Genomic DNA, 21,157 nt, shown 5'->3' on the forward strand with positions numbered 1-21,157 from the left:
AGGAAGGTGGAGGGAAAGCATGGAGCTTTACCAAGGGGTAGGTGATGATGAAGGCCACCCAGCCGATGAGCAGGAAGGTGCTCAGGATGATGGTGGCTATGTCTTTGAGCACGGTGTCCACGGGGGCCTCGGGCTTGGCAGGGGCGTGAGTGAACTTCTCTTCCACATCCTGAGAAATGGTGGTAGGCGTGTTTTCTGAACTCTGGTCAACCAGGTTGATAACCTGATTTGGGAAAGAGTGACTACATCACTGCAAGATTTCTAGTCAGATATAAATGAGCCAATCAAGAGAAGCAATGACTATTTACCTGGAATGACAATACTGTGAAATGTGTTAGATTTTTTTTAAGCTCACTAAAGATCACAAAGCCAGATTCACTGCCTTCTTCAAACCAATTTCCTTGAGAGGAAATTGACTGCAGTTATGCTATCATTACTCAAAAACAGTTTTAGGAATAGTAGTTTTGGAAGTGCCTTCAGATCCATATTCTTTCAAAAACCCTCATTGAAGGCAAAAACTTCCTAACTTCCTCCTTTGATGATAGATTTGATATATGAGAAAACTCTGAAATCATCTGTACAAAGGCTGGTGGTAAGGGTGGTAGTCAATTTGATATTATCGTTTCAACATTAAAAAGGAAAACCACACATAAGCACACGTGACTAAAGAGTAATAAAGCAGCGTTCTTACATTGCTTATAAACGTTCAGTGCAACTCCAAACACAAAATCATTCAAGTGTCCCGCTATTTTTCAGAGTTTTGAAAAAGCATCAGAACCCTTTGAAAAATTATGTTTAGAAGCCCAGAATTAAATCAGAGAAAAGTGGTCCTTCTGTCCAAGCACCTCAGTATCTTTAGGGCTTCAAGAACAGTCTAGAAAAAATGCACTTATTCATTCTCAAACACCTCGTATTCCAGGTGCACTGTTATTGTCCAGGTGTGCTATCATTGTTTGCCCAGTGAAAGGAACACAGCCTTCTGGGTGAGTGCAGGGGGTGGCACCCACCATGTGCTCACACCTTCTCCACCCCCACTTCTGCTCACCATGTCCTTCTCTCACCCTCCAGCCGTCCCCACTCCCACAGTGTACGGTGTGTGTGTGCTGGAGGGGAGCATGGCTTGTGTGAAGCAGGCAGCTGAGGAATGTTTGCTGAGCATGTGACCAGGGACAACACTCATTTGGCTGTATTTGCTCAAGTATGTTTGTTAAAAAAGCTTCATAATCATGTAAATGGACCTTGGAGCATTTTAATGAGTTTAAAAAAGTCTTCAAGATTGGATGACTAGATATGAAAATCTCAACTGTGGCTATCTCTGGTTACAGATTAAGAGTATTGTCTTATTTTCTTATTTACAGTTTATTTTCTAAGTGTTCAATAATGAATATGAGTGACTCTAATAAAATCAAAATATTAGGGCACCAATGCTAGCTAAGAATGTTGTCTTAGGATTGAATATATTTTTCTGACCTCAAGAGATAATGAGCAACTCGGAGACTTTGATCTGGAATCTTAAATGTCCATATGATTTCCCTTTCCCTTCTCTCTGGATAAAATCTAAATCTGTAAAGTGAGTTTGTCGTGACTGTTGCCCCCACATCAGCCACTCTCATCTTCTTCTGACCCTGACCATAAGCCAGGCCCCTTGTCAGTGAAGGGGCCCCCCCAGGGCAGGGTGGCAGGAGCTGCCAAGCCTCAATGGCCTTCAGACCCCCACCCCTACCCCACAGGCCATGTCTGTACTCCTCCTGCAGAGCCACTCCCAGCCTTCTCCACCTGCTCTGTGCCCCAGAAGGCTGCCCCATATGGGCAGGGCATTAGTCTCCCCTGCCGGCTGGCTCCTGACTGGGACACCAGCAGATGAGACAGAGGGAGCAGAATGAGATCCGGTTCTGTGGGGCTGCTGAGTTTCTCAGCTGAAGCTCTAGGCTCCTCATCCAGGACCCTTCCAACTCCCTTCCTGCCACTTCAGGCCCAAGTATGCTGAGCAAACCCCTGGAACTGTTCCCATCTGTGTGAACAGTCCCTCTGTTGAACTCCCCTCAGGTCCCCCTAACCTGGGGGCCACCTGTCTCCAGCTGAGCCCCTGACTAGCACACTACTGCCCCAGGGCTGCAGGAGGGCAGCTACCACTGGGTGGGCCTCCCTGCGGCTGGACGCTCCATTCCATGGGCCCCCCGGCTCCCTGCCGAACTAGTCCCCCCCCAGACTGGGCAGCCAAAGCAGGCCACTTTCAACAGGCCCTCCTGGCTTCCTGAGCTCCAGGTCTTCCACTCCCTCTCGGCACCAACTCTTCACTCCTCCGCCAGGGGTGTTCACAGCTTGGCAACGTAGTTCCTTGGTAGCCGGGTGATCTCATTTCCCTCTGCTCCCTAACTGATAGATATCCTTGGAGGTGGTCACACCTGTTGCCTCAGCTCCTGAGCGAGACATGCAGGGTCAGTCCCTCCTCCAGGCCTTCACCCCTGCTACCCTCTCCTCCCAGCCAAAGCCCCACCATTTCCCTGCTGCCTTTCCCCAGCCCTCACTCATCACCATCACTAATCGTTGTTTGCTGTGAATTCCTCCTCCTTCCTACATGCAGTGCAGGTCTGAAGGCCGCGGCAAACACTGTAGCCCCCAAAGCTGATCGAAGAGTGGTAACCAACCATCCACCTCCCCACTCACTTCCTCAAAGCTCTTCTTCTCTGAATCGGCAGGAATCACATTTTCCCGATGTTTGGGCAGATTGTTGGGGAACCTCTCCAGCATCTTGGTAGATGCAGACAGTGGGGTTTCATGGTGTCCTATGGGAGGAAACAAAACCTTCCATGAACACAGCTCCCCATGCGCTGGAAGCACAAGATGCTAAATTTAGGTAACAGCTAACTATGCATTGAGGGGCCCGCAAGGCAAACGCTCAATTTGTAATGTGGGATAAAATGAGAGGCAGTTATCAGACAAATCTCACCAAGAAGGAAATTTCATTACTCGTGACGTGATACAGTATTTTGAATCACAAAATGAGGAGCAAAGAAGTGTGCTTGTCATGAGAGGGATTAGGATGTTCAGGATCCGTTTTGATTGTGCAGGTAACTAACTCCTCATCTAGGCTATAACGCTGCCGAAGCATCATGAAGCCTCATTGAAGGTGCAAGGAGCTCTCCCTTCAGTGCTTACCTGTAGCATCATCCTGCTAAGGGTGTCAAATTCCCATCTTGGTGTTTCAATTGCTAGGTGGAGTTCTACTCTTATTATCTACAGGTGAGCTAGAAGTGGTGAATTATCCATAAGAGAGTGACAGGACTTATCTGCTCCATGCACAGAGGACCACCATCACCTCAGCGCTCACTGTCTTCCACACCTGCATCTCCAGACTACCTAGGATTCACTACACGTTTACTGAGCATCTATTGTGTGTAAATTACTGTAAGAGAGACAAACCTGAATAAAGTAAGGAACTGGGACTTGATATGGCTTGGTAATCTGTCTCTAAAATTAGTTGACTCCACATGTCACCCGAAAGAGCCAGCACCCCCCATCCTGGGCCCCCACTTGGCTCTCAGCACCAGACACGCTTTCCCTCTGGTTCTCACTGCGACCAGACCCCCCCAGCCCAGTCTCACCCCATGCTCTTTCCACAGTCCTCCCAAATCTCCTGAAGATTTTATGATTATGTATTTCCAAGATGAAACAAACAAGAACTAGTCCAAGCTATGTGCATTTCCTGATCTGGAAAAATCCTCTTTAATTCTCTATCTTTAGGTCAGTTCTCCATCTACAGAATAACACTGTCCTTTAAGGGAAACCTCATTTGCCTTGAAGAGTCACTGGTTTCCCTTTGTCTAAGAACTCTGAGACATGATTTGCTGTGGAGCAGGATTCCCTCACGTATCGGCCTGCTTCAGACCCCCGAGCCCTGAATCACATTTACTGGAGGTGCCCAGGGATCTGAATGTATCTCTAGGTATCTGTGAGGCTCACCGACAAAAGAGGCCTTCGCTCTGAGACAATAGGGTGGCCCTCCCACATGCCACCTTGTGGCACAGTACCCCGCCTGCCCCACCCCCGGTGCCCACTTAGTGCTCCAAGTCACAGCTCTCTGGTAGGGCTCCCACCAACAGACGGCTATGGAAGTGATTGGCCCGGATCCCCTCTTCCTCCTGTAAGCAACTGGCCCGGATCCCCCTCTTATGAACAGGCTTCTTCCCATAGCTGGGCCTTTAGTACCATCATGCTCATAGTCTGGATGAGCTGTTCTATGAATGTGATCAGGAGACCCTGAAGCATTTCTGTACAAACAGTGCCTGGGTGTTGGTGGTTCATCTATTTGTCATCAGCAATTTTGTCCAGGCTCCAGAGCAAGTAGTACAGGCCCTGCCCCAGACCCACCAGATCAGGATCTCCAGGGGTCACACGCTTATTTCACAAAGCTCCCATGTGCAGCCAGGGGCACCCCAGCTTAGGGCCACTGCTCTGGAGAAACCCACAGAACATAGCACTCACACTTAAGCAGACTCATTTATTTTCAGGATTAAGGACATCCCCACATTCACATTGTCTTCCACAAAACCACAGCAAAGGACACAGCTGGACATAAAAGGGTACATCTTACCTATGGTTCCATTTCCACAAAGACTGTCAAGTAGTCCCACTGCCTTATTTAAAAACAAGCTGTGGCGGTCCTCACAAGGGACTTCAGAACTGGGGATACCTCCCTAACTACTTTGTTTTACTTTGCTGGTTTTCTTTCTTGGACATTCTTCCCATTTTAAAATAATATAATTTTGTAACTGAGCCAGGAAGATTTTTTCTCCATGTTTTTTTAATAGTTTTACATACACACTTCCTTAGTTTCCAATAATTTTTTTCACTTCTTAACCACACTGGTGGTTTATGCTTTCTTTCACTGGTACATAAAACTAAGTGGCCTTGTCATTTTAATGGCCTGCTCCTCAGGTTTTTCTCACCTTGAGTGGATTCACGCATGCTTTCCAAACTACTTCTGTTTAAAAAAGGTAAAATTTTGTTCTTTTTTTTGCCATTTGGTAAAAATACTACCTAAAAGAAAAATGTCAACAGGAGTCAGGATGAACAAAGAACAAGACCTGGGGACTACAAAGGGAGTGATCAGGGCTCCAGGACTCACAGTTTCCTCTTGGCAACACCTAGTCCCACGTCCCTGGATCCCACTGCCTCCACATGCCCTGCTGGGGCCCCCAGCCCTGCCCTTCCTCTGCCCGGCACAGTCAGCAGCTACTCTGAGGGAGAATGGGGAGCCGAAACCTCCTCGGCCCCTGCCCGCCCTGCCCTGGGTCTGCACCCCAGTCTCACTATCTCCGGGGCTGGGGGTAGCGGCTGTGGGGAGCAGAGACACAGAAAAGGGAAGTCAGATTCAAGGAAACTCCATTCTGCTCCAATTACTTGGGGCACTTGGCAGAGACACAGCTCCTCCCACGTGACTCTGCATTCATTTGTCACACCTCAGCCTCCTATCTCTGTGGCTGACAGTGTTCCAGTTCAACCCCAGGGCCACCAGGTATGACAGCAACAGTGGGAGAGAAGGAAATAGGACACCCCCACCCCCACCCAACACCCGGGACTTCTGCCACAAACTGCCTGACCCAGGACGTCTCCAACTCTCCGGCCACCCTCAGCCCCTCCCGGATCTCTGACACTCTCCTCTCCCTCCCCCCACCCAACACCCCCCACCAACTCCAAGGGGATTCTTCCACAGAACTCACCTCAGTTTAACTGTGTGGAAATAACAAGGGTGATCACCTCACACCGGGTCGTTGTGAGAAATATGGAAATGTTTTCCTGGCACATTACAGGCATTCAGTGTGTCAGATAATTGCACACTTTACATTATTCAGTACTTGAGTTTTGGAACATTAACCAAACAGCTTTTGGGCACTGACTCGGTAACACAGCTACCGTTTATTTTCCTGTGAGTAATAATATTCCAAGGTCTGAAAGACCAAGTTGGATGTGTGCTGAGCACCAGGCAGAGTTGAGGCCCGTAACTGGCAAGGTGGGCCTTTGCCCACCAGGAGGCAGCACGCTGTCACAGAGGCGATGGGAAACCACATCTTACCGATCAGGAGCCAGTAGTTCCTCAAGTAGTTGAGCTTGTTCTTCCCTTTGAGCCTGGTGTCAAACTTGAGGTCTGTGCTGGGTGTGATCACACACTCTCCTTTGTCCCCAATGGTGACACCATCGGTCTGGGGGCCCTCCAGCAAGGGAAGTGTGCTGCCTCGGGGCTGTGGAGACAACCGCAGTGAGGCTCCGGCAGCCCTGCAGGTGGGCAGAAGACCTTCCCTGGGACTGTCCTGGTGCCAAAAGGACGGCCGGACCTCCCAATTTCTGGGGTGAGGCTGGTCCAGGATGGTGAGAGTGAGACACAAAGGCCCTAAGACTGGGCAGAAGCTCCTCCCTTGGGATGCAATGACGCTGTGCTGACACCATTATCATGAACATCTTTTTAAATTCTTATGCCTGGGAACCAGGCAATGGGAAGGGCCTGTGTGAGACTCCCAGAGGCTACTGTGAGAAGCAGCTGTCAGCGAAGGAGTCCATAATCGATGCAGCTGACCAGAGTAGAATAAGTTTCAGCCACAGCCCACTGCTGGCTCAGGCACCTGCCAGGAAGCAGGTGCTGCCCTGCTCTGGGGAGCAGCCGACCTACTCCAGGGAAGACAGAAGACGCCAGTCAAACGGTTCATGCTTTGACAACAAGCTGCCACCAGAACCACCACCATTCTGTCCTGTGATTCTTAAGGATCTAGAGGTTGTACAGATGCCCTGAGAAACAGTTGGCTGCTCTAACCTGGACGCCTAAAGCGAAGGACCACAGCAGCAGCCCGTGGGGAGCATGATGCGTCAGACACTCGGAGCACCTGAGGCAGGCGGGGGAGGTCTGAGGTGGCTTGGACAGGTCATGGGAGGACAGAAAGGATTTGAGCGGGAAAAAGGAAGGGAGAGCATTTGAATTATGAGGTGCAGCATGACAAAAGGTTAAGAAAGACAAACGGGGGACTTTTGGAAATCAGGGAGAAGATGGAGTGTACATCCCTTCCTCAGAGACACGGCAGTGCACGCGGCAGGAGGGCACCATGGGGCTGGATGGGAAGGGCTGTGGGCACCAGCCAGGGCAGTTCAGACTCGAGCACAATAGCAAAGGGGAACAACCAGGACTTCCCAGGCTTAGGAACCTGCTTGTGTCATGTGTCTTTCCTTATGAAGTAAAATGTGGTATATGTAGAAATTGATTTTGAGAATTTAAGATCTGTGTCTTTCATTCTTAACCAACAGGATGCTCATATATAATTCAGAACACTTTGCTAAAATGGAACAGGAGAGGTTAGGAGGCTGCAACTGTGAGTCCCCTGTAACGGACTTACCACAACAGCGACCCCCTCGTGTACCATTGAAGGGGAGGCATAGAGGCTGGTAGAGTATTTCCCAACATACAGGGTGGGCCTACGAGACAAACAGATACATGCAATCCATAGACATTTAGTTCCTGGATCTCACAAAAAGAGAGATTTTGGAGAGAAGTCTCATAGCCCTAAATACCACCCACAGGAATAACCAGATTAACCCCCTATCACTAGGATCAATGGGGGTGTGAGGGCAAGTACACTGCCCTGGGGACAGGAGGACTGACTGCAGGCCCCAGGGGCCCCTCACTGCCTCCCAGTCCCCTAACCACAGCCCTGGCTTCCTCCTCTGCACATGGCAGGGCTGCACCAGGGCGGCCTGCAGAAAGGACCACGTGCCCTGCCCACCGGGCGACACTGATGCTTGCCACCACTGCAAAGCCTCCATGAAGGCCCTGAGCAGCACGCTGCCACCCGAGCTGCTGGCATTCTGTCTGTGGTTCTAAAGGATCTAGAGGTTCTACAGGAACCCTGAGAACAGTCAGCTGTTAATTTGGATGCTTAAAGCAAAGGGATGCACCCAAGACTCCAATCTGGTTGAGACTTCTGGCCCCCTAGCTGGCTGGTCTGTCCCTGTCAGGGCATCAAGGAACACGTGGGTGTTTGACTTCGTCCGTGGTGTCAGCATAAAAATGCAAGGGTTACACCTCCAGACTTTCTGGTTACCATGAACAGGCAGTTTGGGGCTAGCCATCTACTAAACTCTCAAAACCTCCCTTAACACTTCATGTTTGAAAGTTGTGGCACAATTAGAGAACGCTTTCACGTACATTATCATTATGTGACCTTTTCCACAGCTCTGTAAAGGGGGAGACAGGTTCAGCAAGGCTGTTACTGGCTAGTTACAGGTGGATGCAGAACAGAAGCCTGCTGAGTCTTAGACACCCACATCATAAGTTTTCCTGATTTTTAAAACAAACATAACTTGCAATAAAAATTTAGAAAATACAGGAAGTTAAAAAATAAATCTCTCTCTTATCTTTCCACCATCTGAGATACACCCAAATTATTGTAGCTATATGAGAGTCTCTTTCCTATCCTCGCATTTTTAATTTGTTTAATGTTCAAGAACTCTCAAAGCAGGAGTAGCCCCCAGTTCTCCTATTATGAGGCTTCTTGGCTCGCTATGTTCCTCATGGTCTCAGAGACGTGGGCCCAGAGGCGGGCCTCCAGCACACGGTGTGCCTTTCTGCAGCAGCACCAGAAGGCTGGGTCACAGCTGCCCTCTTCCACCCTGAGCTCCCCGACTCACGTCAGCTTGCTCTTGGCCTCCGTCTCCTTGGGGAATGGGTACTTCCACTTGGTGATGCGCCCCACCTCCCCAGACATGAAGGTCAGATAGCGCAGGGTCTCCACAGCGACGTTGATGTGCATCACCTTCCTCAGACCCTCCCGCTGCCAGACATAAAAGGCCACCACAGGGGAAGCATAGTTTTGGATCCATAGGACGTCGCCAGATTCACTGTCCACGGTCACCACCAGCCCATCGCCATTGGACACAAAGTGGGACATCTCTGTACAGATCAAATAAACACAGCATGCTGGGTCTCACCCCATGTTGCAACCACATCCTCTATTCTCCAGGAAAGCTGCAGTCACTCAGCTAGAGGAAACAAGACTCCCAGAGAATATTCTCAGACCTCCTCCAAACAATTTCACTGCTTTCCAATGAACCTGTGTGTGCTCTACAGTATCAAGCCACTGAGAGCTGCCTGGTTTATAAAGATAGGATCACTTTCAAAGGCAATTACTTAACTTGGTGACATTCTTTGGCATTCCAGACAGGTAGTGAGAGTAAGAAGAACTCTTGCTATAGGTACTGAGGAGAAAGGAGCCAATGCAGATGCCTCGAATCTGGTATTTTATAGCAATTATTTCAGACCTATCAATCAAGCTTGAAGTCAAAGCAGACCACTGATACTGCCCACATCTGAACAGAGGAGATTTCTGTCTGACTTTCAGATACCAGCACTAAGATGGCAAAATTGGTTTTTAGTTTTCAATTGAGTTGCGGGAATGTTTGCTAATAAATAAGTAGGGGATGAGCCCCCTTTAGGGAGTGGGTTATGTCACAAGCTGTTGTTTAATTCTGTTTCCCACGGGCTTGGAGTAAATTCCTTCTGTGACACCGAGGGACTCAACAAAGAGTGTCCTCTCTCCTCTCAGGCTGAACTTGCAACCATTTTACTGGGGTTCCCCATCCCGCTTCTCCCCCAGGCCCCTGCCTTCATCACTGACTGCTGAAGTATTTACTACAAGCCCATGGAGAGTCCAGAACCTGGTGACCAAGAGTGTCTTGAAGGAAATTCCAGCTTTCTGGAACGATCTTCCTTGTAGGCCACAAGCACCCACCCAACCTTGCAGAGACACTTACTGTAGTCCACGTCATCCTCAGGCAGAGAGGCTGCGTAGTCGAAGTAGGTGGCGTTCCAGCGGAGCTCGCGGGTTTTGGTGTCGTACATGGTGATGGTGTACTCTGGAGAACACACACCAGCCTGTTGTTACCTGGGGGACCCAGCATCTACTGAGGTGCTGGCCTTATCTGAGTCACAGCAGACAAATCCCCCTAAGCTGTGTGCTGGGAAGGTCCAGCTCACCCATGTGGAAAGAGAGAGGCCACCAGGAAGAAAGGTGAAATCTCGGACACGTGAATGAGGCCAGCTGACGGACAGCATGTGGAAGGGACAAGCCACCCCTGCTGTGCCGTTGAGCCCATGACACAGAATCATAAGTGCATTAACAAAAGCCTCAAACATGTGGCACAGACTTTGGGACCAAGTGGCAGATAGAGGCTGATAGGTTGACATGGAGACTGAAAGAGCAAAAGGAAACCGCTACTGGAAGCTGAAAGGGGGGACCCAGGTCACATAGTTGTGACAGAATTAGTAGGACTATTACTTGCAGTAACTTGGACAATAGAAAAAAAGTACTTAATGAACTTGCTGGATCTGGCTAAGGAGATTTCCAGGCAGAATGCAGAAAGTACCAAATGGTTTCGTTAACTGAGTATGATATAAAGACAGATAAGCTAATGAAGAAACCATTCCATTTTTAATCTGAATATAGGGGAAATAGAGAGGGTCCAGGACTGATGCTCTAGCTGGAGAAGATTCTCAATGTAAAAAATGGCTTTAGGACAAAGATCACGTCCAGGGTGCACCCAGTAAAAAAATGGTTTGGTCAAGATCATATCAAGGGTGAGGCTGTAAAACCCTTCAAGACCTCAGAAAGACTTAGGGTAGTACTTCACAGACCCTCTGCTAGGTGAGCGGGCTCTGAGAACTCTAGGAGAGTTGTCCCACCACACAAAGTAGAGAGATTGTGGGTATGATTTAATCTATGAAGCAGACTTTAATTTGACACACAGGAAGCCCACAAAGTTTTCAAAGGAATAATATCTGTATGGACTAAAAGGACCAGAGATAGACAAAGTATCAAAAAAAAAAAAAAAAAAGCCTCTAGGCCTCCAACTTCCAATGGACAAGGAACAGACTGAGAAAGCTACAAACACAAACCATTTCTTATGGAAAGGAAGGGACTTCGAGAGGGCAGGACCAAGAGCTGCTGAGAGCAATGTATTAGGGGATCCAATCCCAGAGGGCGAGTCTGGCCCTAATCGAGGAATCTTTCCTGCCTTTGGAGTAGGGGAAGCTGAAAGCACATGGATTCCAGCATTGCTGAGGACTGGTGACTGGTTAAGTTTCCCTCCTTCCTCCCCTTTCTGAATGGGAATGTCAGTGCAGTTGTCCTGTCTGTCTCACTGCTGTGCTTGGGGGTGGGGGACTGGTTAACATATCTAACTTAGAGGTCTCCAGATCAGGAGGGGCCTGGCCCACCTCCAGACCTCATGCAGATTACAAGATGCTGGATTTTTGAGACTGATGCTGTGACTGGGCTTTGGCAGTCTTGGGAAGGGGTGAGTATATTCCGCATGTTGAAGGGCTAAAAACCACTGTAGCTAGAGCCAAGGCTGTGGCAGAATGTCTGAGGGATCACCGCCACCGAGTCTCCCCACCCCGCAGTGTGCGCGTCGGTCTTCTCGTCAGGGAGTCGAGTCTACCTCCCCACCCTGATTCTGGGCTGGCCTCATGACTTGCTTTCACCAACAAACTGCAGTGGAAGTGAGATTTCAGGATTTCTGGGCCCAGGCCTCTCAGGCATTTGCATGTCCACTTTTACTTGAGAACCCAGTCTCCATGTAAAGCAGTCTAGGCTACCTGTGCAGCTGAACCAAGGTCCCAGACATGAGAGTGCTGGCAACGGCACACAGAACAGAGACCACCTATCCCCGTTGAGCCCTTCCTGCATTCCCGACCCACAGAATCATGACCGATAAGACACTGGTGTTTGAAGCCACAACGTGAGGGTGGTTTGCTTTCCAGGACTAGATCATGTAAACAAAAGCTTTATATACTCATGCACACTCCACCTAATGCCAGAGTATATCCTAACTCCCTCAAATACCACAATTCTACCTGAGAACGAAACGATTTTTATTCTGGGTGGAGGTGGAACCACAGTGAGGCTTTACCTGATGGAAAGAGCAAACACACAAACCCTGAGCTATTACTACCATTGGAACATCTCATTTTTACTGGGGGTGGTGAGTGGACAGTCTGCAGTCTAACAGGGACCTTTCCCCTAGTGACACAAGAGCCCAGCTAGCTTTCACAGGGCCCGCCATTCATCTCCATCATTTTCAGAAAGGAACTGTTTTCCACAGCACCTGAAGGAAGTCTCTGTCTCTTTCTTTTAAAAGCCTTGGCTGCCTCAGTGTTTACTCCTAAATTTAGTGCTCAATTGTAATGATTTCATCCTAGGTTTCTGGCATAATTTTTTCCTTCTAAATATTTTCTGGCTTCCCCTTTTAGCTCTATTTAATATCCACTCCAGTTTTTATAATGCACCAGTGTATGTCAGGTGCCACACACATAAAATGAGTCAGGGCAATCCCTGAGGTGAAAGGGCCGCCCACCCATCACTCACTTGCTCCAGTGTGTGGGCACTGCAGTGTGCCTGCATGGTGCCCGCGGGGGAGATATGGCAGGGAAGTAACGAAGTCCTGCCCTCAGGAAGCTGACAGTCTCGTGGGGGAGGCAGAAAATAGGCAAATACAATTTAGAAACATGGTAACTGTGGTAAGAAGAAAAAAGCTTAAAAGAGAGGAGGTGGAACACAGCCTAGTGAGGAGGGTGCTTCTGATTCTGGAAAGGGCCGACGGCGGTGGGGAGGCCACACCACGGGCCCAGGAACTGCTGCACAAGCCCAGCAGACAGCTGCCTCCCCCGGCAGGACAGCAAGCAGTGAGGTGGGAAAGGGGCTGTGTGGTGAGGGTGACCTCTGAGCAGCTTTGAAGAAAGAGAGGATGCTGGCCAGCCAGGTGAAAACGTGCACACCAAAGAGGGACCCACCACTCCAAGGTTTTAAAAACAGCACCGCTTATCCTGGGGGCTGCAGGTAGTTCACTGTGACTGGAAAGCATGTGTATGAGGGAGAGGCGTGGGGAGGCAGTGACAGCAGTAGCAGCAGTGCCCTGGGGGCTCTGTGGGCTGTGGTGCAGTTTAGATAGAGTCCCTTGGGCAACGGGGAGCCACTGAGGGTTCTTATAAAGGGGAACAATGCAGTGAAAGCTGTGTTTGGAGAAGACAGCTCTGGAAACCTACTAGAGAATGAAGCCTGGAGGCAGAGACCCCCAGGGTGGCTGCGTCAGGTCCGTTTTTGGAAACAGGTTGTACACCACAAAAGGTGCCTTCTTACCTGTTCGCCCGAGATACAGAAGAGAGGTGGATGGGCAGAGACTGTCTGCAAAGGCCGACGACAAAGTCTGCTGCTTCTCCCCGGTCAGAAGGTCAATGACGTACCAAATGTCCTGCTTTTTACCTGAAAGGTTCCAAGGAGCCACTGCTGTTTACATTCATCCTAGACGAAGAAAACCTCACTGCCGAATTAGCAGCCCCAGGTATTCTCTGTGCTGAGAGATGGCCTTAAATTCTTATGATGTCAATGACATTTCTGTGGTGTTCCAAGGGTGACAAGGTAAATCGTAACATGGAGATAATAAAACTTTTTGGGCTACTGGGTCTTATAATGATTTAATAACCTAATGATGGTATAAAAATTTCTTTCAAGCCTAATAACCTAATAACTCATAGATTTTATTACTTTGATTACTGATCTTAAATATGAAAAGTCTGGCCTGTAAAGGGCAATGATTTTCCCACAGACTAGGATCAACATAAATATGGGAAAGTACTCGGGGGTTCCTCTCTCTGGTAACTAGCATTCATGTATCTCAGCATCCCTGCTAATGAGCCCACATGTGAGGAGTGTTTGTAGTCACTGTTTCAAACTCTAATTAACCTGTGACTGGGCAGCAGGGCTGCCTGCCACCTGGTACTAATGAGGCCAAACTTATTTCAGCCCCTGAGCCAAGCCAGGAAGTTATTCCCAAGCCATCCACTATAGCCTCCATCTTGGCCAGCTGATTAGAAGGTCTGAACAGCACAGGTTCCAGCAAAGCTATTAGGAGAACTCAAAGCACATGTATCCACCTGTGAGCATCCTGGAAATGGTGGCATTTACCTCCCATCTAAGAGTCAACACACCTACCACAATGTGTGCGCATTTCTATTTTGTAAGGCATCATCTCTGGTCACTTGTATCTTCCTAACTTATTGGTCCAGTTTTCTATTTCAAGGGACTCTTGGAAGCAGAGTACTGAGATGCCAGGAGGATTATGGGGCATTAGAATTTGCTAAAGCTACACTTAGTTCCAACAGATGGAGCTAGCATACACACCTAGGTAAGTGTGAAACTTGCCCATGGATCCTAACTTTCTGTTTTCAGTGACAAAAATCTTAATATGAAAAAGATCTGAAGATAGAGCGAAAACATCACCTAACAGCTATTCTGTGACCTTTTCCATCTGACAGGTACCCTTCTGGTTACTGTGAGGACCTTTACAGTCTGCATAACTCAGCTACTACTTTCATGGATGAATTGGACAACTTCCACGATCTTACATACACTCACTGAACTCAATGAAGAGGTCACCACACAAAGACGATGGAAACACAATATTCTAAAGGCTCTGTAAATAAATTACTGGCAAAAGCTAGAAGACCAGACAAGAAAGTGACAAAGATGGTCAGAAAGGCCTCAGGCATAGCCCAGAGGAAAGACAGTCCCTCTGAATCCCTGGCACAGGGTCTTCCTCATTCTGAAGGTATGGAAGGAAGGGCCTCAGTGTCCCAACAAGAAGCTAAAATCCAGCCTGTACTCAAGGTCCAGAAATGTACATAAAGCTCCTGGGGCATGAATAGGCAATAAGGACTTTCAGTTCCTCAGAAAGAAAGCTGCCAGCTAATACAGGATATTACCACTACTACAATTTCAAAATAAATAAAGCTCTCCTTTGTGTTACAAATGCATTTTTATTGACATTTTGGCAGCAATGTGGTAAAAAGAAAAGCACGTGATCTGATGCTTTGAAAGATGTGACCCCAGTCTAAGTATGAAGGCAGCTTATCTAGGCAAGCTGTTAAGGGCTGTTTTATCCAATATTCTGATAGCAGGGAATACTAAGCAAATCCTACAGTTAATAGGCAGAATTTGGCTTCCCTTTTCTTGGCTTAGGCTGCTGTATTCACTTTAATTTTCATCCAATTGCTTCTGGGTATGTTGCAATCTTTAAATCATAGGGGTAGGTCAACACAGCAGCTAAAAGCTTGTTAAATGAGTAACCATATTAATGGTGTCAAGTCTGCTCCCAAGTGGGTGGGGGGACGACCCTTTCTTAATAGGTCAGTTGATCCTGGCGTGAGGAGGCACAACCCAGGCAAGAAAGACCTTTCCCGGAAGGGCTGGGGGAGTGCCTGCACACCTCTCAGATTCTGGGACTGGTTTTCAAAGCGATCAAAGTTTCAGTGCTGAAAACAGGAACTCTTACCCATGTAGAGAATTCCATCTGAACTTCGGCATGGGGATGCCTGTACCAACTCCGGGATGGTAAATGGAAGTTTCTTAAAAAAGGCAAAGGAAAAAATAAGTTGACCAAGTGTTGTGCAATTATTACAATTTTGCTGCACAGTCTGCTTCTGTTACCCAATTCTGCTGAAAAGAGAGAAGCGCTGCTGACGGTACATGGGAGGCTTCCTGACTGCAGACGAAGGAGAAGGGGTGCCCCAGGCTTCCATAGCCTCTTGGGACAGGCCCTCAGCTCCAGGGTCCCTGGGGGCTGTACACTGTCTCCTTTACTCCACAAGCCTCTCCAGGTCTCTTGTCCGGAGAGTGCATCTGAGACAACACACCCTTTTCTGGAAAGACTTACACAAAAATGGAGAGTTTTACAATCTTTGTAATTCTAAAGAGGACAGAAAGGATTCTCTTGCCTTAGAAAACCGACCCAGAGCCACCTAGACAAAATAACTCTGACAAGGCTTTTCAGGGTGGGTGTGCCCCAGAAGATTAATTCAGAGAGGCAACCTGGGTACCCAGCTGAACCTTCCAGGGAAAGGAGAAGCCATCATTACGCGGGCAACAGAGTTTGAGGCAGAAAAAGCAGCTTTGATATCCTCTTCAGTGAATAATTCTCTACTCAAAAACAGAAGAAAATCGAGCCTTTTGGTACTAAAACGAAGTTGTGGTAGGTGCCAGGAAAAGAAACTTAGAGGAATCCACATGTTTCAACTACATTTCATCATAAAACCGATTCTTCTGAGTCTACAGCTGACATCTGAGGGGTGCTTTTGGTTAATGTTCGTTTCAGTATACTTTATTTTTGGAACATTGTGCATTCTTGAAACTGTTCTGTACATACTTGCTTCTGTTACACCGTCACCTTTTTGTCCAAGAATGAAAAGATTTCTCTCTAGTGTTAATAAACAGGAGTAACTAAGAACCTGTTTTTTCCCATTATTCCAACATTTAAACTAGGCCTTAGAAAAGGAAAAATGCCACAGACAGGCTGTAATGACTGGGTTTCTGCCAGGTGTTCTGAGAATCAGAAAGTCACTGCAAGGCTTCCAGTCTGGAGTGCTGTGGTGTCTTCCGAGCGTTACTCCAGGCCTCCTGACCCAAGGCCCGAGCTGGGAAGCACACTGTTCCTGGAGCTGCCAAACCACAGCACAGGGAGGGGCACAGGGTGGGTTAGACCATCCTTTGGAAGTGAGAGCTCAAGCCCCAAGTCCAGCACTCCAAGCTTTGGCCTTGGGCATGTTCCTTTACCGCTGTGGGCAAGCTTTCCACATCTCTAGTATGGGATCCACATCCCAGAGGGCTGCTGAGAGGTTCAAATGAGACAAGCTACATCAATCACTCAGCACAGTTTCTGGCTTAAGTGCTCAAGTAACAGAGGCTCTAGTAACCTGGAGAGAAATGTGGAAAGTGAGACACACACTCTCCATGAGGCTTGCCCTTCCCCTGCCATCAGTTTCAGTCACATGTATCCATAAAACAATTTAAAATACCCAAATTAGAGCTCACAAGCCACTTGCAGTCTAGATCAGTGGTTTTCAACCTTGGCAGCACATTAGAATCACTTGGAGGCTTTCTAGACTTTCTCTAGAAGGAGAACGCACAAACAGGAAGCACACGTACACATACACTCAGCTCAGCTCAACTGTGCAAAGGGACTGTACCCACACAACCAGCTCTGGATGAAGAAACAGGGCATCTCTGGCACTCCGGGAGCCCCTTCTTGCCTTCTCTTTCGATTGTAAACCCCCAGGGTAATCATTATCCTAACGTCAAAACAGCATAGACTAGTTTTTCCTGTAGTTGAGCTTTGTATAAGTGAATCACTCAGTGTGTATCCTTTCTTGTTTGTCATCTTTTGTTCACCTTATGGTGACGAGATCTATCTGTGCTGCTGTGAATAGTCATGCACTGCTGGTTCTCACTGGTGTAGACTATTAAACTGTATGACTGCTCCACAATTTACTTTTCCCATCTACAACCAATCCTTTCTGGGTAATGTTCAGTTTTGGATTCTTATATAAGCAGTGCTGCAGTACCTTTGGACCCTGTGTTCTGGTGACACACGCATTCGTATGGGTTATGTACCCTAGGAGGGGATTACTGGGGCATAAGGCTTTAGTGGGTGCTGCCAAACTGTTTTCCAAACCTTATGTACCAACCTGCACTTCCACCAGCAGTGTCCAAGAGTTCTGGTTTCTCTGCTCCCTGTCAACACCTGTTTTCTTTCTCCATTTTTCTCATTTTAGTCACTCTAGTGAGTGGATCGCAGTACGACACTGATTTTTATTTGCATTTCCCTAACAACTAATGACTGAGACCTTTTCATAGGTTTATTGACCATCTGGATATCCTCCTTTGTCATTTTTCTATTGGGTTGTCTTTTTTCAATAATCCACAGGAGTTCTTTATATATTCTGCATATGAATTCTTTGTTGGATATGTGTATTGCACATACACTGTGGCTTGCCTCTCTTATGAAGAAAGATTCTTAATTTTAATATAATCCAATATATCAATTTTTTTCCTTATACTGTGGGGTGTTTTTGCTTTATTTTTACCCTGTTTAAGAAATCTTTACCTGAAGTCATGAAGGCGTTCTGCTACTATTTTTTCTTTATGCTTTGTTTTACATTTCACATTTAGATATGCAGTCTATACGGAACTGATGCTTGTGTGTGCAGTGTGAGGCAGGAGTTAAGATTTTCTTCCATAGGGAAATCCCAATGACCCATACCATTTATTGAAAAGACTATCCTTCCTTTCTGTAGTGTCACCTTTATCACAAATCAGGTGACCTATGTGTGGACCTGTTTCTAAATTCTCTTATCTGGGGAGCTTTTTTAAAGTCCTGATGACCTACATAAGGAAGGCAGCATAGCATGGAGATGACAAGTAGTAACTCTACAGCATCTTACGACGCTGATGGACAGTGACTGCACTGGGGTGAGTGTGGGGGACTTGATAATATGGGTGAATATTGAAACCAAAATGTTGCTCATGTGAAACCTTCATAAGATTGTATATAAATGATACCTTAATTTAAAAAAAACCCTGATGACCTAGATCAGTTAAACGGAGACTTTGGAATCGGGACCTAGACTCAGTACTTTTTCCAAAGAGTTCTCCAGGTTATCACAATGTGTAGCTAAGGTTGAGAACCACTGGTCTAGATGCTCAAATGGAGATGGGAATGGAATAGCACATGCCCCCACATGCGGACATTCACCTGGGGGCAGGCAGTGTTTAACTCCCCAGCCCCCTGCCATTTGGGGATTCACTAGTTAGAGTGAACCCTGTTGCTAAAGGGAGCACAGCACACACCCCTCCAATGTGTTGGCTGGGCATGGGAACCTGCTGGTCTAGATCAGCATTTCAGAACTCTGGTTTCCGGTTAAAAGCTCATCTAGGCAGCTGTGAAAAGATATTGGTGCCCAGGCCCCCCTCCTGACCACCTGAATCAGAGTTCCCAGAAATGTTTTCCTTTAAGCTCTCAGGTGATCTCAATGTGCAACAGTTGAGGACCACTGGCCTAGAACCTCCAGAGTACACAAAGGAGCTAAACAGACTCACCGTCAGGCCTTCATTATTCTTGCTCCCCAGTGTATAGAGGCTGCCATCATTGGGATCAGGGAGGAAGGCAGGCCTAGAGATTAAACAATAAGTATCAGTGATAAATTATAGTCCAGGGCACAGAACAAAATATCAAAGCCACTCAAAGCCACAATTTGGAGGAGGGGAAAGTGGGGTGTGTATATAAGACAATTCCATTCACTGCCCTTTCACTTCAGCCACAAATAAAATGTCTGTATGGTAGTGTATACTTGGGTGGGAAAAAAGAAACCCTGCAGAGGACAAATAGTCAAAAACCATGGAAAAATAAATCATCATTTGGACAAGGCCTCTGGATGAAAAGGCCCAAGCAAGTCTGCTTTTCAGTTTCTAAGTCAACTGTGCATAGAACTTCAGCAATTAAAGTTTAATAGCATGGCATGGTAGATAAACAGGTAGGGCAAATCTACCTTTAGTGTTCACCAAACATTTATTTTTAAATGGGACTCTGAAAACCTGACACCAGAAAGAGCCTGCCAAGGGGATGGATCAAGGTCTCCCATGAAGCAGCCTCCCATGAAGCAGATGTGAAGCAGGCAGTTAACCTGCTGAAGGCTGAACCGAGACTCATCACTCAGAAGCCCCTCTCTGAATCCCTTCTCTACTCAGGAAGAACCATCACTTGAAGCCCCTACAGGTGCTCCAACCTCGAGGTGACGCACACTCCAGCAGGAGGTCGCGGCACGTTTCCTCTCCCTAAGCTAGCATGGTGAGACGGAGACAGCCACTCCCTTTGGCCCTCGGAGGGCTGTGGAAGCCTAAGCTCAAAACTTGACTTAAGTTTCCTCTCAAATAAGCCTTTTTAATACCATTCCTTCCCTCCCCCATGGATCTGACCACCCTCTCCCCAACACAGGTGTCCATCATAGCACCTGTAAGACTTTATGTCTCAACCATTCTCATTATACCTGCAATGTATGCATATATGTAGTCCTAGCAACTAGCTTCATAAGGATTGAATAATCAAGAAAAAGAATTAAAGGGAAATACTGAAAACAAATCAGAAAACTTACTCTTCAACGTGTGTTGGAACCTGCAGAACTGGATCTGTGGACAAAGAGCAACAAAGGTATCATCAGACTTTCAACATCCAGATTCTCAGAGGCTCCCAGGACAATCTACAAGCTGCACCGAGGACTTGCATTTACTTACACAAGATAACGTATGTGAAGGCACTTCAGAAAACACACAAAGAAATGTGAGCTCTTCTGACTGTCACTGAGATTGGATTGTGAACTGACAGAGCTGGAACGGGTACAAGCATGCACATAACTTGGGGGACGGAAAGAGAAGGCAGATGCAGTCACAACCCACAGGGGGTCACAGTGACACTAACTGACACCTCAAGGACTTTTAAAACCTAAATTATCACCTTGTCAGATACCTGGAGTTGTACCAGATATTCCCATTAGGAAAAACAAAATGGTGGCTTAGAATAATTTTTCCCGTTGATAAGAATTTGGGTGATAAATGGATGCACCCCTTTGGGGCAGCAGTCTGGAAATTTTGGAGCCTTCAAGCGATCATTCTCCTTGATTCCCTTTGATCCATTAATTCCACTTCTACAAAATCTAGTTTAAAAATAATACAAAATATGGAAAATGCTTTCTGTACAAAGATGCTCACAGGAGCACTATAAATGATCTAACTTTTTAATAATATGGTTAAATTATGGAATGTCCGCTTAGAAGAAAATTAAGGCTTCTAAAAGGGCTCATAAAACTTTAAAACACATAATGAATCTTTATGCTATTATGTTCAGGAGAAAAGATAACATTGTACATAGACAATGCAGCTAAGGAAAAACCTTCAATGCATAGAAAAAAGCAGATGGAAAGGCAAAAAGTGCTAACTGTAAGTTAATTTTGTTGGAAATGTAAGTATCTCCCCCCTTTTCTGTATTTCCCCAAATCCCTCCCTCCCTAGACACCCTCCCTGCAGCCCCCAGGCATAAATCAAGAGGATGACCGTGACTGCCGGGTGGAGAGCGTAGGGGGAGAGTGTGCTGACCCGGAGTGCTGTGACAGAGCTCAAACCCCAGCCAAGAGGCGGCACAGCAACGGGGGACCTCCAGCAATCAAACCCCATGGGCCAGACAGCAGGGGGCTATGATTCCGATACAGAGATCCAGGTTCCAGGGGCTCTGCTTA

At 47.3% G+C, this 21,157-nt stretch overlaps 1 protein-coding gene across 3 annotated transcripts in view; it reads right to left on the reverse strand.

Annotated features, from left to right (window-relative positions):
* Positions 1-21,157, reverse strand: part of ERN1 (endoplasmic reticulum to nucleus signaling 1) — a 72,629-nt gene that overhangs the window by 14,744 nt on the left and 36,728 nt on the right. Inside the window, exons 3-12 of one of the 3 annotated variants that reach the window (XM_073235773.1) lie at positions 20,021-20,054; positions 18,969-19,041; positions 15,370-15,442; positions 13,179-13,301; positions 9,796-9,897; positions 8,674-8,935; positions 7,383-7,461; positions 6,077-6,242; positions 2,668-2,786; positions 32-223 (exon numbers count right to left, since the gene is read on the reverse strand). In XM_073235773.1, coding sequence (XP_073091874.1) covers positions 32-223; positions 2,668-2,786; positions 6,077-6,242; positions 7,383-7,461; positions 8,674-8,935; positions 9,796-9,897; positions 13,179-13,301; positions 15,370-15,442; positions 18,969-19,041; positions 20,021-20,054 — 1,223 coding nt within the window. Of the gene's footprint in view, positions 1-31; positions 224-2,667; positions 2,787-6,076; positions 6,243-7,382; positions 7,462-8,673; positions 8,936-9,795; positions 9,927-13,178; positions 13,302-15,369; positions 15,443-18,968; positions 19,042-20,020; positions 20,055-21,157 lie in introns of those variants that run through there. The other 2 variants (XM_073235774.1, XM_073235775.1) reach the window with 2 other exon arrangements.

Source organism: Manis javanica, chromosome 4 (assembly GCF_040802235.1).
Source record: "Manis javanica isolate MJ-LG chromosome 4, MJ_LKY, whole genome shotgun sequence".
Lineage (NCBI taxonomy): Eukaryota > Metazoa > Chordata > Mammalia > Pholidota > Manidae > Manis > Manis javanica.